We start from the raw sequence: 14349 nt of genomic DNA, 5'->3' as shown, positions 1-14349 counted from the left end.
GAGAAGGATAGAGGGGGGTAAGGACGAGAGTGAGAGTGAGTGAGCGAGCGAGCGAGAAATAATTAACCTAATGTTGTCATCTGCCTCATTTCCTTTCAGTAAACAGCCAATGAACGTCCTCACTCAGCCATGTCTAGCCACGCATACTCGGTTTCTCCTAACTAACCCAATTTGAGTTTCGACGGTTGCTGATCAACACATTTTTGTTATTTACAATTATGTTTGCTATGAGAGCAACAGAAGTCAAAGAAGACCCTTTAAAGATACATACAGCAAGCAACCATTTTCAAAATCTGCTACAGGTGCCTCAGAGTGAGGACAGAAGCCAGTTGGGACTCGGAAAGCATTCAAATTATGAAGTTTACTATTTTGTTTTAGAATGGAATCCCATTTTCCTTATTTGGTATATATTTAGACGATTGGATATCAAAGGGGAGACTGAGAAGGGAGGAGAGGCAGAACTCCGGACTTTGGCGGGGGACAACATGCAGACTAGAGTTGTGGCGGTGTTACACACTAAGCCACACTCACCGTTTCTACATGCTTTGAATCGGATTTGAAGCCACTGTCATGCTAGGGCGATAGGGGCTGGGCGGGGTAATCACCTTGAAGAGCTGAACCCAGCGTTTCTGCTCGGCCTGGATGCGCTGCTGCACCTCTGTGTTGGTTTTGACTCCCACGCTGCGGAAGGCGGCCATGTACTCCTCGCGGTGCTCCGTCTTGGTCTCGGGGTAGGCCAGCTTGATGATGCCCAGACACGCGTCCCTCAGCAACTGAGACAAGTTCACCAGCTCGGACAATGTGAACGGCATCATGGTGGCATTGCTGTGGCCTGAGGAAGGGGTGGACAGAAGGAATGGACAGTTGTTCACTGTTACTCAGTCATTGAACACAGGCAACATTTTCCTATCGCAAAGACACCTGCACTGTAAGCGAATGCACTGCAAGTGAAATGATCATTTTGCAGCGCGATTTAAACTTTTCTTTGACAATTTCCGTGAGGAAGATCTCTAGTTAAACCAGGGATTTAGTAAACAATGTGATACACACGCAACGCAATCGTGAGGTACTGTATCAGAGCTCCCGTTAGTCAGAAGGTTGCCAGCATAGCTGTCTCTGCGAGGTGAAAATATCGCCCTACATCTCTTACCAACTGAATATCAAGCAAGGTGGAGGATGTTGTGCAGCAGCAATGTGGTGTAGTGTAAAAAATGTGTGAAACTATCCATCTGGACACATATAGATTTGTTTCAATTCAAAGTAAAACAAAATGTCAGCTTCACACCGATTCAAAACAAGAGGCAGGTGATTTTGAGACTAGGGTTGCGTCCTTAATGGCACCCTACATACCCTGGTCAGTAGTGCATAGGGAATCGGTTGCCATTTGGGATGCCACCTTGGAGACTAGAGTTTGGAGGAAGCAGTGTTTCCTCTATATTCATTTAGCAGCGGCGCGGCGCCACTGGTAAATCGTTGCCGCCACTTCCAAAAATATGATAATTTTGGGGGATTTTAAAATGTTTTCAGAGTAAACCCTAAACGATTAAAAGCAGATATAAAGTATGTAGCGAAAGATAATGGAGCTTTTTTATTTTTTAACAAGATAATCTTTGAGAACTGGCCAAACAATAACCAGAATAAAAACTAGACAGTCAGGAGAATACATTTTAAATAATTCATAGCATAGGGCCCCCATTGATTTTGTTATAATGTTTGAGTCATTGAGATAGCATAAGAACATGGCATAAGCCATGGCAAAATGTGTAGAATTGCTGAATATTTTTCGCTCTGCCCCATGACTAAATGTGTAGGATAACAGAAAACTCTTTAAAACAGAAAAATGTTGTCCCTATGGCCAAGATGAGAGCCTCTAAAATGTTAAGTCGGAGACGGTGCTGTTGGCCCCACATTCGCCCCCCACCCACGCTAACTTTGCCACCACTGCCCCAAAAAATCGTAGGAGAAACACTGAGGGAGTGGCCTACCATGGCCCTCCATAGGGTAGCCAAAGAACTCGCTGTCGTGCACGGAGATGAGCGAGTGGCTGAAGAGGGAACTGAAGAGATAGAAGAGGGGAATGATGCGATTGGAGTCTTCCAGGGACATGGGAGACCCCCGCGAAATGACCTGCAACAGCGGAACCATGGACCTGGGAGGAGAGAAGAAGAGAGAGACTCACTACTCACTATACTGACATGTTTATTTATGTCAATAAAGCACGTTGAATTGACTTACATACGCCGAGACCCAATCAAGGACCGTCACTTTGTTCAGGGCCGCATATTTAAATCAAGTGTCTCAAAGCAGGAGTTCTGATTTAGGATCAGTTTGGCCTTTTAGATCCCAACGAATAAGATTACATGGACAGGGGGAGGAGACCTGATCAAAGATCAACACTCCTACTCTGAGACGCTTGATACATACAGCCCCTGACCGACATTCAAATCAACTCACCCCGTGATCATTTTGGTGGTCATGGACTGTATCAGGTGCCAGAGATGTCTCAGGAAACGTGCATTAAACGCTAAACTGTACAGAAGCCTGGAGGGGACAAAATAAACAAACATTTACAAAAATATCTATAAAGATGCATGTATCAAAGATGTGGGACAAAAGAGTTGACACAGTTTGTACGTCTGAACGTATACATTGCGCTCTGCCTCGATGCCTCGAAGTCAGATATCAATAACATTGCCCAAGTAACCAGAGGACACACATAAAGAGGGAAAAATATCAAATAAAAGCGGTTGAACAGCAGCATAGCGTATCCCACAGGAATTTTCTTTCTTGGCCCTTCCTCTCCCTCTTTAGTCCCCTCTCTTCCTTTTCCGCAACGAAAAAAAGATTAAACGACCCATTAAGCTTTATTTAGGCGAGGCACCTTCCATTAGTAAACTAGTTGCTGGCAAGGAGGAGATCGGCCAAGGGTCATAAACAGGCCCTCTGGCTTCCTGGAGGAGCCCCATTTAACTTAATGGCCACGGGGGGACACAAGAGGGGGAGGGGGGCATGGCCCTCACAATGACCCCCGGGCGCAAGCATGCTTCCACACTCTCCCTGAATTACATGATAACACTGAGGAGGGAAGGAGGGAGGGATTGAGCCACTGGCTGCGTCCCAATGGCAACCGATTCCCTCGTGTCGGCCTCCTATGGGCCCTGGTCAAAAGTAGTGCACTATGTAGGGAAAAGGGTGCCATTTGAGACGCAGCCACTGGGCCCTCATCCCGGCCGACCGGTCTAACTAACGGCCTATGGCACCCGGGTGTGAAGCTGCTCTTTGTTCAAAGTGTGTTTACCCTCCTTTAAATCGCTACGGCTAGATTGTGTGTGTCCTTCACACCGAGGGTTATTGTCAGGTAACACTAATGCGGTAAATAAGCTGAAAACTAAATAAATGCCCCTTGCATATAATAGGCCTCTGTCTAAGGGGCTACGGTATTGTCACCTATAAGGATGCCTGCCACTTAACAGGCAGGCATCTATTCACATTATGAGGTAAAAGATTGACAGAACAGAGAGGGAGACCGGGAAGTGGATGGAATCTCACGTGAACACACGTTGGTGTCGGCCTCCAAAATGTCACCCTATTCCCTACGGGCTCTGGTCAAAAGTAGTGCACTACAAAGGGAATAGGGTGCCATTTGGGACAAACAATACCTCGGCCACCATTGCGCAGCGGAGAATATCTGAAAGGCGGAAAATGAAAATGAGCCTTCAGAGTGGGGGGGGGGGCGAGTGACACCTCTTAATATGTTTGAGAAATAGTTTCTGCCGTGCCCCTCCCATCTGTCAGTACAAGAGAGGAGGGGAGCCGGGTATAGCATAGTGCTCGGGGCCTTTACAGTGCGCAGCCGGGTGTTTGATTGAAATGGGAAACAAAGCACTAAAATGCTGACTGACAGCCTGATATACGGCCTGCTAGAAACCAAAGCTCCAATTCAATCACGGAATGAAGGCACTAATACACAAAGTCACAGGCATCAAAAGGGGTCATGTGTGTGTGTGTGTGTGTGTGTGTGTGTGTGTGTGTGTGTGTGTGTGTGTGTGTGTGTGTGTCCATAAAAATGACCTTGATGGACAAAACACAGATTATTTTCTTTTGACATAATGCAAGAATGTACGTACGTTCGCAGAAAAAGAGAAAACTAGGAAAAAGAAAAGAGAAAGGGCTCGATTCAATCCGTAGCGCTGAAGAGCTGCGCTACAGCGCAATATACATTTTAAGGCAATGTTCCCACGTTGGTGGAGAATGCATTCATGGTAAATGCTACATATGTCAGCCCAATCTGAAATGAATCGAATCACGCTACAGTATGGATTGGATCGAGCTCAAATAGTAATTTGCTTCAAATTCTGTTTTATTTATGTAAAACTAGCTTAGGCCTAATTCATAAGGGCCTGCGAGTCAGTGCCAATGGCAGAAAGGCTGTTCTCATTGCCCGAGCGTCAATATCTCATGTAAACTCCACAATCACAGCAAGTGCACAAAAACAAATGAAGGACAGAGGCTAGCTAACACTTACAGTTGTCAGTGACCATCAGTTAGTGACAGAGTGTCACCACAGGCTGAGGCTAAACAACAATCAAAGTAAAAGTACACCAAATACCTAAGACTAAACAATTAAAGTGAAATTACACCCATTTAGCCTACCAACCATAAAGACAAAGATTATAGCAACAAAAAACAAACCTATTCTAAAAAAAAGTATATATTTTTTTCTTTCTTACAGAACATACAGGCCTGAATTGAAAAGACTTAAATTTAAAGATGATATCTCAAATCTGACAGAACATACAGGGCCTGAATCGAGCTCTTACGAACAGAAGAAAGCAAGAAAGAAGGTAAGAGCATTTTGACAAGATACACATTTATTCGAGGCATTGCGCTGGGCTGGCCGTCGGGCGGGAGGCAGGAGGGCCGGCTAGGCAGACTAGCTCTTTCTTAAACGCAGTAAATCAGGCCTGGGATGCAATTTGCTCCCCTAAGCCTCTTGTAAAGCTATCCCGTCTACTTGGGCACTAATTAATCTTCCTCAGTCAGCTAATTATTTTGCACAGATATCCGATAATGATGGAGGACGAGAGGCAGGATTTATGGTAAAAGCGTTTGGACCAAAGGAAGCTGTAAAAATGATAGAAAATACTTAGGGAGGATTCTATGCCTATTCCACCAAATGATTTGGTAAGCAAATCAACGCATCTTCTCTGGTAGAGTTTTGGGGGGATTTTTCTGTTTTGTGTGAGTTTGAAAGATGTCTGAATCAGGTTTCGCATGAGATCGGACAGATTCCTTTTTTGCAATTTAGAACGTTTTGCAATGAAAACTTAGGTTTTCTTACTGGACAAATTCAGGTAGTCCCTCCCCGTTCTGGCCTGTTTGCTTCCGTTTGGTTTCTAGTTGATACGACCCAGGTAACACTCTCCTGCCCTAAACAATATAGCCGTCTTTATTGTTGCCCACCCTGTAAAGGTAAAAGCAACGCGTCAGTAATGACAATACGCTGGGATACACATTCACTCTCTCATCCCCACACAGTACAGACAGGTAGTGTAGTGTCTTCCATTGGCTCTACCAACCATTAACCAGAAGGGTTGAGAGACCACGCAGGGTGTGCCGTAAAGCCCAGGAAGGTGCCCCCTCGTTCAGCCACGACAGCGGCCATCTCCCCCTCTCACATCCACGTCCACATCCTGCCCTAATGCAATCAACCCAAAATCAGCCATCCCAGGACTAATTACCCTAATCGAGGAGTGACAGCTTCAGAGCCTCCCTGACATCCCGAGTGCTTCCTCTGCCGGTTGTATACGCCAATAACGGCTGAGCTTCTTCATCGTTATTCACATTAGTTGCTTACAACACGCAAACGCTGATTCATCACCAGTTTCATGATGAAGTAAAAAATTAAAACAGGGGAAAAATATATACAAAAAGACAAAATATTGGAAACATTCATTACAATCGCAGCGAGAGGAAGGTTCTCAAAACGACTTCAGGTGAGGATTCAAACAAAACAAAAGCGGATATTCTAGCACTGTAAAGACATGTAACACCTTTAGGTGTGTGAATCCCAAATGGCACCCTATTCCCCTTATGGTGCAATAATTTTGCACTCGTGGTGCACTACATAGGGAATAGGGTACCATTTAGGACGAAAACAACGTAACTGGATCCGATGTAGAACACTGACCTGACTTTGGGCACCATCATGCGGTGCTGCACCATGAGTGTGTGGCAGATGGAGGCCATCATGGTGAAGACCTCCTCGCTGGCCGAGTCCCTCCACACCAGGTTGAGCAGCGCGTTTGTCTGCTGCTTGGTGTCCAGCTTGTGGACGCACTCCTCCGTGATCCGCTGCACCGATATCCGATAGCTGTCGTCCTGCAACCATCGAGTTCACACGCAATAGGTGAGGGAGTTGTTGCAGTAAGTAAGCTATAGCTGGGCCTAAATTCATAAAGCGTCAGCAGGATCTGGGACCAGTTTTTCCATTTCAATCATAATTAATAAGATCGTATGGACAGAGGCGGACCTGATCCCAGATCAGCACGCCTACTCTTAGACGCTTTATGAATACGGGCCAGGATGTTTATCGTGAGGTGCCATGGGGCAGTGTGGATAGGGCTATGGTCTGCTTGTAGTGTGTGCAATACCTGTAGTCAGATGTAAGCCGTTTTCATTACAAAATGTTGCCTGTGAAGTAACTGGCCATTCTGAACTATACGCATTACCTGTGACCTGCAGTGTGCCATTCCTGAATTTTGGTGTTACCCGTATTGACACATTAGTGGTGTGTGTGTGTGTGTTAGCTAGCAACCTGTGTGGACGGAGCCTGGGTGTTGGTGTCCTCCTCATCCTCAGAGTCACTGATGACCTCCGGCCTGCTGGTGCTCTCTGACACGGGGAGGAGAGGCAGGAGGGCCTGAAGAGCTCGCAGGTACAGCTGGAGGCCCTCCTCTGACAATGAACCTGCGCACACAGACAACATTACAACCCCTCTCCCTATCACTATAGATGTCTTTTTTTCAGGGCCATTCCCTCCAACTCCTCGTGTCAATGTGCCTGCTGGTACACGAGAGTACAATTCCCCACAAGCTGGACACTAAGCTTGTGTCCCAAATGGCACCCTATTATTGCTCCCGAGTGGCACAGCGATCTAAGACCACTGCATCCCTGGTTCGAATCCGGGCTGTATCACATCCGGACGTGATTGGGAGTCCCATAGTGCGGCGCACAACTGGCCCAGCGTCGTCCGGGTTTGGCCGTCATTGTAAATAAGAATTTGTTCTTAACTGACTTGCCTAGTTAAATAAAGGTTCAATAAAAAAATAAAAATCTACATAGTGCAGTACATTTCACCAGAGCCCTATGGGAATAAAGTACCGTTTTGGACGCAGACACTTACCCAGGCAGGTCTCCCCGACCGAGAGGACAAAGTAGAAGAGCCACGGAGCACGTTTCAGCGCCGCTGCGGAGGAGACTACGGTGGCCTGCAGGGAGCCCAGAAAGGCCTCGAAGGGGAAGTGGAGGCGCGGATCGGACAGCGCCGGAATAAAGAAATGAAAGATCTGCTCCGTGAAAGGCGCCGAGGTGAACTCCTCAGTGAAGGCCGCAAACACAAACTGCCTGTGGAACCAAAGAGAGAGAGGGAGAGAAATGTCACTACACAAATGCCTGGAGTAGAGCCGTGTACATTCCCCACATTGTAGAATGGGTAAGTTGGTTTTAACTGTTCAGTACATGATAATGACATTAGATTAAGCCAATTGATCACAAATCAATATTTACAAATATGTTAATAAATAAATAAACATATGAACTGTCTAGATGATTTATTTTCTCCTCATTTTTACATTCTGTCGTAAAGAGCACATGGAACATTCTGTCGTAAAGAGCACATGGAACATTCTGTCGTAAAGAGCACATGGAACATTCTGCTGTAAAGAGCAGATTGAATGTTCTGTCATAAAGAGCAGATTGAATGTTCTGTCATAAAGAGCAGATTGAATGTTCTGTTGTAAAGAGCAGATTGAATGTTCTGTTGTAAAGAGCAGATTGAACATTCTGGTGTAAAGAGCACATGGAACATGTAAGACAATGTTAAAAAAAAGAATTTACAAAAAAATGGCTATAGTTAGTGCCTATTAAGTGTCAAATAAAGTAACAGGGTTGACCATAACAGGGTTGACCATAACAGGGTTGACGATATCATCTTAAATTAGGGATGAATCCCCTTGTGACGGGGGGAATGGAAGCTTGTGTGCAACAGGAAGGGGCAATTGAATGCAAGCTTCACAAAAAAAGTTTAAATTGTTCAAACATTTCTAGCCTGTCTATCTATGGGTAACAGAGTTGACGTGTTACGCTCAACCCACTCAGTTTTACACCACAAAACACCAGAACATTTCCATTAATAGTAGAACGAGCTCACCTGCTAACACTAAGACTTGACTATTAGATGTTCAATATTTCTTAAGATTTTTTATTTCTTTTAAGGAATAGTTTCATCATATTAAAACGGGAGTTCAGTTTAAGTAACAGGGTGGATCTTAAAATGAGGGACAGGTTTTTTTTAACCTTAAAATGAATCACTAATCACATGGAATGAATAACAATCTTCAGAAATGACTTTGTAAAAGCAAAAACATAACTAGGGCTTTACAATGATTGTTAAAACTTGGAGACATTTTGGGGTTAAGTAGGTTCCTAGAAGTCTTTTTTATTTAAAAAATTGTAATTATTGAATTTTCCATTTCTACCTAAAATATCAAATGGCCACAAAAGGGACTCATTTCATGGAACGAGCCGTATACAGGACACAGCAGCGAAATGCTTATCTACAAGCTCTTCCTCAAAAACACAGTGTTCAAATACTAGGTCAGATATCAAAAATATGAAAATGTATTTACAACAAAAAATTATGTTCACACCGTTTTTAGACTTAAAGATTGAGCACTTTCAGTACAGAGACAAAAGTCTGTTTCTAAAGAAAGGTGATCCTTTAAACTCATTAGGCTACCCAAACAAGGACAATAGAGTTTGACTGATAGAGTAGGTGTCTCCTTTTAGCTCTGAGTGCCCCAATATTGTCTTGTCAAACAGAGCTGTTTTGACCGAGTAACTCTCACATCTGGTGGTCCCGGTCAGATAATTAGCTGTTGGAGTGAGTGTGTGTACCCAAGTTTCTCACACCCTTTCCCCTGCTATTCTTCAAAAAGAAAAGAACGCCCCCCCCTCGTTTGTCATTAAGAATGTTTATAATTGAGAGCAAATAGTCGATATTCTGTACTCAGACTCTGGGTCAGTTTTATTGTTCGTTGTAAACAGGTTGGTGAATCAAATACGGTGTCCCCGCTGACTCGAAGGACAAACAAATGCCCAAAGTTTACATTATCGGTTTACTGGACAATTTTAACAGCATACGCCACAGACAAAGGCATTCCGCTTCTAGCCCCTCGCTGTGCTTTTTCCCACGTGCTCAGCAGTCGCTGATGCAGGGATGCTTTGTGTGTGAGGGGGATTTCATGTGTTGAAGGTTAAACTTTGAGGGGGTCAGACTTCAGGACACTGTGTGTGTGTGTGTTCTAGTTAACTTCAGCTTCAGTTCATTTGTGTGTGTTTGACTGTTCTGGTGTGACTGTTGTGGTTTTACAGACGCTACTCCTGCTGTTAAACTTGGAGTAGGGTAAAGTTGCCCATAGACGCTGATCTTGGGTCAGTTTAGCATTTTTCGCAATAAAAGAGAAAACTCACCAGACCGATTGTCGTTCTGTAGTCAGGGGCCGCACATTCACCGTTTTTCCGCTTGCCTTCGGCACGGTGTGTTACAGGGACCACCCGCCGGTGGACAACTGACAGCTGTCAATTTCGCCCATTTCTACATGTAGAATCGGTTTGAAAACGTATACGGCCGGTACTCTGTTCAGAGGTAAGTACTCTCGGTCGGCAGACACTCAGCAATCCTACTGGTCTGTCCGTCCCTTAATGATTACTGTTAGGATTGATTGGAAGAGGGGAAGCTGATCCTAGATCTGTACCTAGGGGAGATCTCAACATACCTTGCGCCTGTAGTGCAGGAGGAGTAGGTAAAGTGCAGGGGTTTCAGCGTGTGCTCCAGCAGTGTGCTTGCCAAGGGGATAGCGTGTGCACCATAGGGAGCATCACTGTACTCCAGACTGGAAGGGAGCTTGTGATTCACTAGAATATAAAGTGATCTGTAGTATCCTGTGTGAGTGAGTGAGTGAGTGAGTGAGTGAGTGAGTGAGTGAGTGAGTGAGTGAGTGAGTGAGTGAGTGAGTGAGTGAGTGAGTGAGTGAGTGAGTGAGTGAGTGAGTGAGTGAGTGAGTGAGTGAGTGAGTGAGTGAGTGAGTGAGTGAGAGAGAGAGAGAGAGAGAGAGAGAGAGAGAGAGAGAGAGAGATGCAAGAGGTCAAATTCAATGGGGCTTGAAAATGAGCATTAACAACAAACAAAAAAAGTATTTTGCACTGTAACAGCAGTGAAACCATCAGGACACTTACCTTTCTGTACCATATAGTGCAAAATCTGCTCGATTAACGACGCTACACAATTCATGTCTTCAAGGACAGGAAGATAAGTTCTCTCTGAAGAAAAGATCTCCAGCATCCTCATGGGGACGGCAACATTCAAACTGTCATCCTTGCAGGTCTGCAGAAGTCTAGGAAAGATGGAGAAACACTGTTGTAATAAGCCCATATTTCATTGATTTGATCAACGCATTCATGGCAGTAGGGTGAAGTTGCCCATAGAAGCTGATCTTGATTAGATGAATTAGGATCCCCATTAGCAGACGCAAATGGCAACAGCTAGTCTTACTGGGGTCTGACACATAATGAAAAAGACATTACAGACATAAGACTTTACAATTTGCATACATAAAAATAAATACATGTAGTGTGTGTGTGTGCGCATCTATCAATTACACATACATGTCAGTACATACACACAACAAATAGGTCACATGCGGGAGAGGCATTGTGCCACGAGGGGTTGCTTTATTTGTTTTTTGAAAGTAGGTTTGCTGTTCCCTTGCGATATATAAGATGGAAGGGAGTTCCATGCACTCAAGGCTCTGTATAATACTGTACATTTCCTTGAATTTGTTCTGGACCTGGGGACTCGAAAAGACCCCAGGTGGCATGTCTGGTGGGGTAAGAGTGTGGGTCAGTGCTGTCTGTAATTTGAATATGCAAACAATTGAGTATTTCCTATAACATTCATGTTTCTTAGAAAAACAAGAAGTGTTTTCAGTCTTCAGTTTTCAGTTTTCTTCAGTTTTCTTCAGTCTTCAGTTTTCAGTCAGTCTTTCCTCTGCTCTTAGCCAAGAAAGACTGTCATTTATAGTATTAATATGACCCCTCTGATTACAATGAAGAGCAAGACGTGCCGCTCTATTGTGGGCCAGCTGCAGCTTAACTAAGGTATTTCTTTGCAGCGCTTGACCATATGACTGGACAATAATCAAGATAAGATAAAACTAGAGACTGCTCTGCTTTTTTGACACCACACTCCACAAAGCAACTCTTTATTACGGACAGATCTCTCCGCATCTTTACAACCATTGAATATATATGTTTTGACCATGACAGTTTACAATCTAAGGTAACACCAAGTAATTTAGTCCCCTCAACTTGTTCAACAGCCATACCATTCTTGGATATTGGGTCAGTTTAACATTTTGTCCCCACTAATGGTTAAGGTTAGCATTGGAGGAGGGGAAGTTGATCCAAAATCTATACGTAGGGGAAACTTCACCCCAGAACGCATTCCTGAAGAATAGGTGTAGGCCCCCATTACCTGCAGCAGGAGCCCAGGACCCTCTTGATCTGAAACACACACGTCTGTCTCTCGGGCCCCGCCAGCAGCTTCAAAAACTGCCCATTGTATTTCACTAGGTTCTGACAAATCCATATCTACAGAGACACAGACAGAAATGTTGCGTCAGGTTCCCACACGCAAGACATCACATTTTACACAAGTTTTGAATTAGTTGTAACAACACTTCCAAAAAACGTTGGTCCTCACCAATCTCCGTGAGTCCTCACTCTGTCTGTAGAAAAACAGGAGCTGCCTCGTTAGGAGACTGAGACTGGCAGCGTCGGACATTGGCGGTCCACCTTCTGACTGTGCCTGGCGGACGCAGCGGTCAAAGTTGCCCCTCTGGATGGCATACTGGAAAAAAGCAGAGTCAAAGTTCATTGACAGTTATAGGGATGATCACTTGATAGTGTACACAATGAAGTATCTATCCACATTGTCATCAGCAATACGAGGCTGTGGAAATGGGATTGCTGGCAAGATAAGTGAGAGTGGAAGGGTATGGCATAGACACCCAAGAATGAGCTTGTTCATGTTAGTAGACATACTTGCTGTTTTCGGTCATGGTATCCTCGTATATAGGACTGAATGACAATAGCGTTCTTCAATCTTCGTCTTTCATCCTTATTGAAGTTGAAAAACAGAGTAAATAAATACACAGTGAAATTAAATCATGTTTGGTTTACAATCCAACTTTGTATTTGAAGTTCACGTAGGATGATTTTACATCACAAGTGTGTTTCACACAAAGGACTACCTCTCTTTTTCGCCTTTCCTCTTGTGTCCGGTGTAGGAGAGATGACTTTTCCTCCTGAAAGCCAAAGTATATTAACATAGCTTGACACCAGTGGAGGCTGCTAATAATGGCTGGAACGGAACCAATGGAATGGCATCAAATACCTGGACACTAATGCGTTTGATGTGTTTGATACGATTCCAGTGATTCCGCTCCCGTCTTTACCACAAACCCGTTCTCCCCAATTAAGGTGCCACCAACCTCCTGTGCTTGACAGACTAGTAGAAAAATTAAGTGAAGAAGCTAGCTAGCTATAGAAATAGCACAGTAGCCATTTCTATACAGAAGGTAAGGTAAATCTCATAGTGGTCTTACCTTTTTACTCGCTCCCCCAAGAGACACCTTGGGTCTTGTTTTGAAATCTCCCTCAAAGCTGAAGCTCATGGTTAGATTTTTCGAACCATCAATGAAGGATGCTTGACTTGGTTCAATTCAGGACTTTACAAAGTAGGTATTACAGCAATCTGAAAAAGAAAGTAAAACATGCCATTAATTTGCTGGCTGGGGGTCTGACAATTTGACGCCATCCAGAGCAAATTATCATAACTAGCTAGCTAAATTATCAACGTGTTGTTAGACACGTGAAATTGTTAGCTACACTTCCCACATCGACAATATTAGTGGAAGAGACATGAAAAAATATACTTTTCACTGTTTGTGGAACTGGCTAGCTACTGTAGCTACAGTTCCCAACATAGCTAGCTAACGTTAATGACTCAGCAGCTTGTGTCTACATCGCTGTTGGTGGTCTGTCTGCCACTGCTTCAGAAATTCAATCACATCAGATATACAGACAATCCCCAAGTTACTTTATTTGTGCGTACATGTACATGACTCTTTTGACATTATAGCTAGCCAGTTAGCAAACGTTAGCTGGCTAACTTTACAGGGGCAGGTCGCCTTTCTAGCTACCAACGTTAGCTATCTAGCTAATCATGTCTATCCTCTTTAGACATCTTTGTTATAACACAATACATAGTTTGGACAAAAAAAATGCAGAAACTATGTTGATTACCTTTGATTTATGAAATGACCAACATAAATTAAAAAGTACATAAGACTTTTCTGCGATACTAAATTAAAGAAACATGCATTGTTTTCTCCTTCTCCCCTTCTTTCCAGAAACACAACATAAACGAATACATCCGCCTCTTCAGAATAATGAAATCCGATTGGACGCTCGTTTCAATACTCAAATACTATTAGCTGAATGCGATGTCAACTAAACTCAGTTTGGCATTATTGGTCCTCTCATTGGATCCTCTTCAACTGGTGCAATTGTGGCTTGGTCCCGGGAGCAACAGGAAGCAGAGTGGATTTTCAATGGATTTGCTACGAATTCAAATCAACATACAGCAGTGGTTACCAACCAGTGGTACTAGGACCCCTGTGGGTACTTAGACAATCCACAGGGGGTACTTGAGAAGACTCATGATATGCATGAGGTAAAATGCACACGAGGGGGTACTTCAGGGGTACCCCGAGCCGTGCAAAATTCAGTTGGTGGTACAGTAATTGAAAAAGGTTGGGAACCATTGACATACAGTATGCTGATATTATTTATACTGCAATAGACATTAGAGTATATAATAGGCCTAGTTCAACTTCAGCTATCTCCAAAGAAGAGAGAAAAATATATATAGGTCTGGGATATGCAATATGAATACAATGTTAGATGCATTGATAGTGTATATTTATGAATGGAAAGAAGACAAGA

At 43.9% G+C, this 14349-nt stretch overlaps 1 protein-coding gene across 2 annotated transcripts in view; it reads right to left on the bottom strand.

The window, feature by feature from the left end:
• Nucleotides 1–13938, bottom strand: part of ube3c (ubiquitin protein ligase E3C) — a 46853-nt gene extending 32915 nt beyond the window's left edge. Inside the window, exons 1-14 of one of the 2 annotated variants that reach the window (XM_055929222.1) lie at nt 13648–13938; nt 12948–13096; nt 12594–12647; nt 12385–12459; nt 12044–12190; nt 11816–11931; nt 10519–10676; nt 10059–10224; nt 7406–7626; nt 6818–6969; nt 6191–6381; nt 2455–2541; nt 1986–2149; nt 606–832 (exon numbers count right to left, since the gene is read on the bottom strand). In XM_055929222.1, coding sequence (XP_055785197.1) covers nt 606–832; nt 1986–2149; nt 2455–2541; nt 6191–6381; nt 6818–6969; nt 7406–7626; nt 10059–10224; nt 10519–10676; nt 11816–11931; nt 12044–12190; nt 12385–12459; nt 12594–12647; nt 12948–13016 — 1827 coding nt within the window. In that variant the 5' untranslated portion in view covers nt 13017–13096; nt 13648–13938. The remainder of the gene's footprint in view (nt 1–605; nt 833–1985; nt 2150–2454; nt 2542–6190; nt 6382–6817; nt 6970–7405; nt 7627–10058; nt 10225–10518; nt 10677–11815; nt 11932–12043; nt 12191–12384; nt 12460–12593; nt 12648–12947; nt 13097–13647) is intronic. The other variant, XM_055929221.1, reaches the window with a different exon arrangement.
• Nucleotides 13939–14349: the final 411 nt, after the last annotated feature.

Source organism: Salvelinus fontinalis, chromosome 7 (assembly GCF_029448725.1).
Source record: "Salvelinus fontinalis isolate EN_2023a chromosome 7, ASM2944872v1, whole genome shotgun sequence".
NCBI classification, from domain to species: domain Eukaryota; kingdom Metazoa; phylum Chordata; class Actinopteri; order Salmoniformes; family Salmonidae; genus Salvelinus; species Salvelinus fontinalis.
The sequence above is the reverse complement of the archived record's forward strand: the minus strand, read 5'-3'. Positions and strand labels throughout refer to the sequence as shown.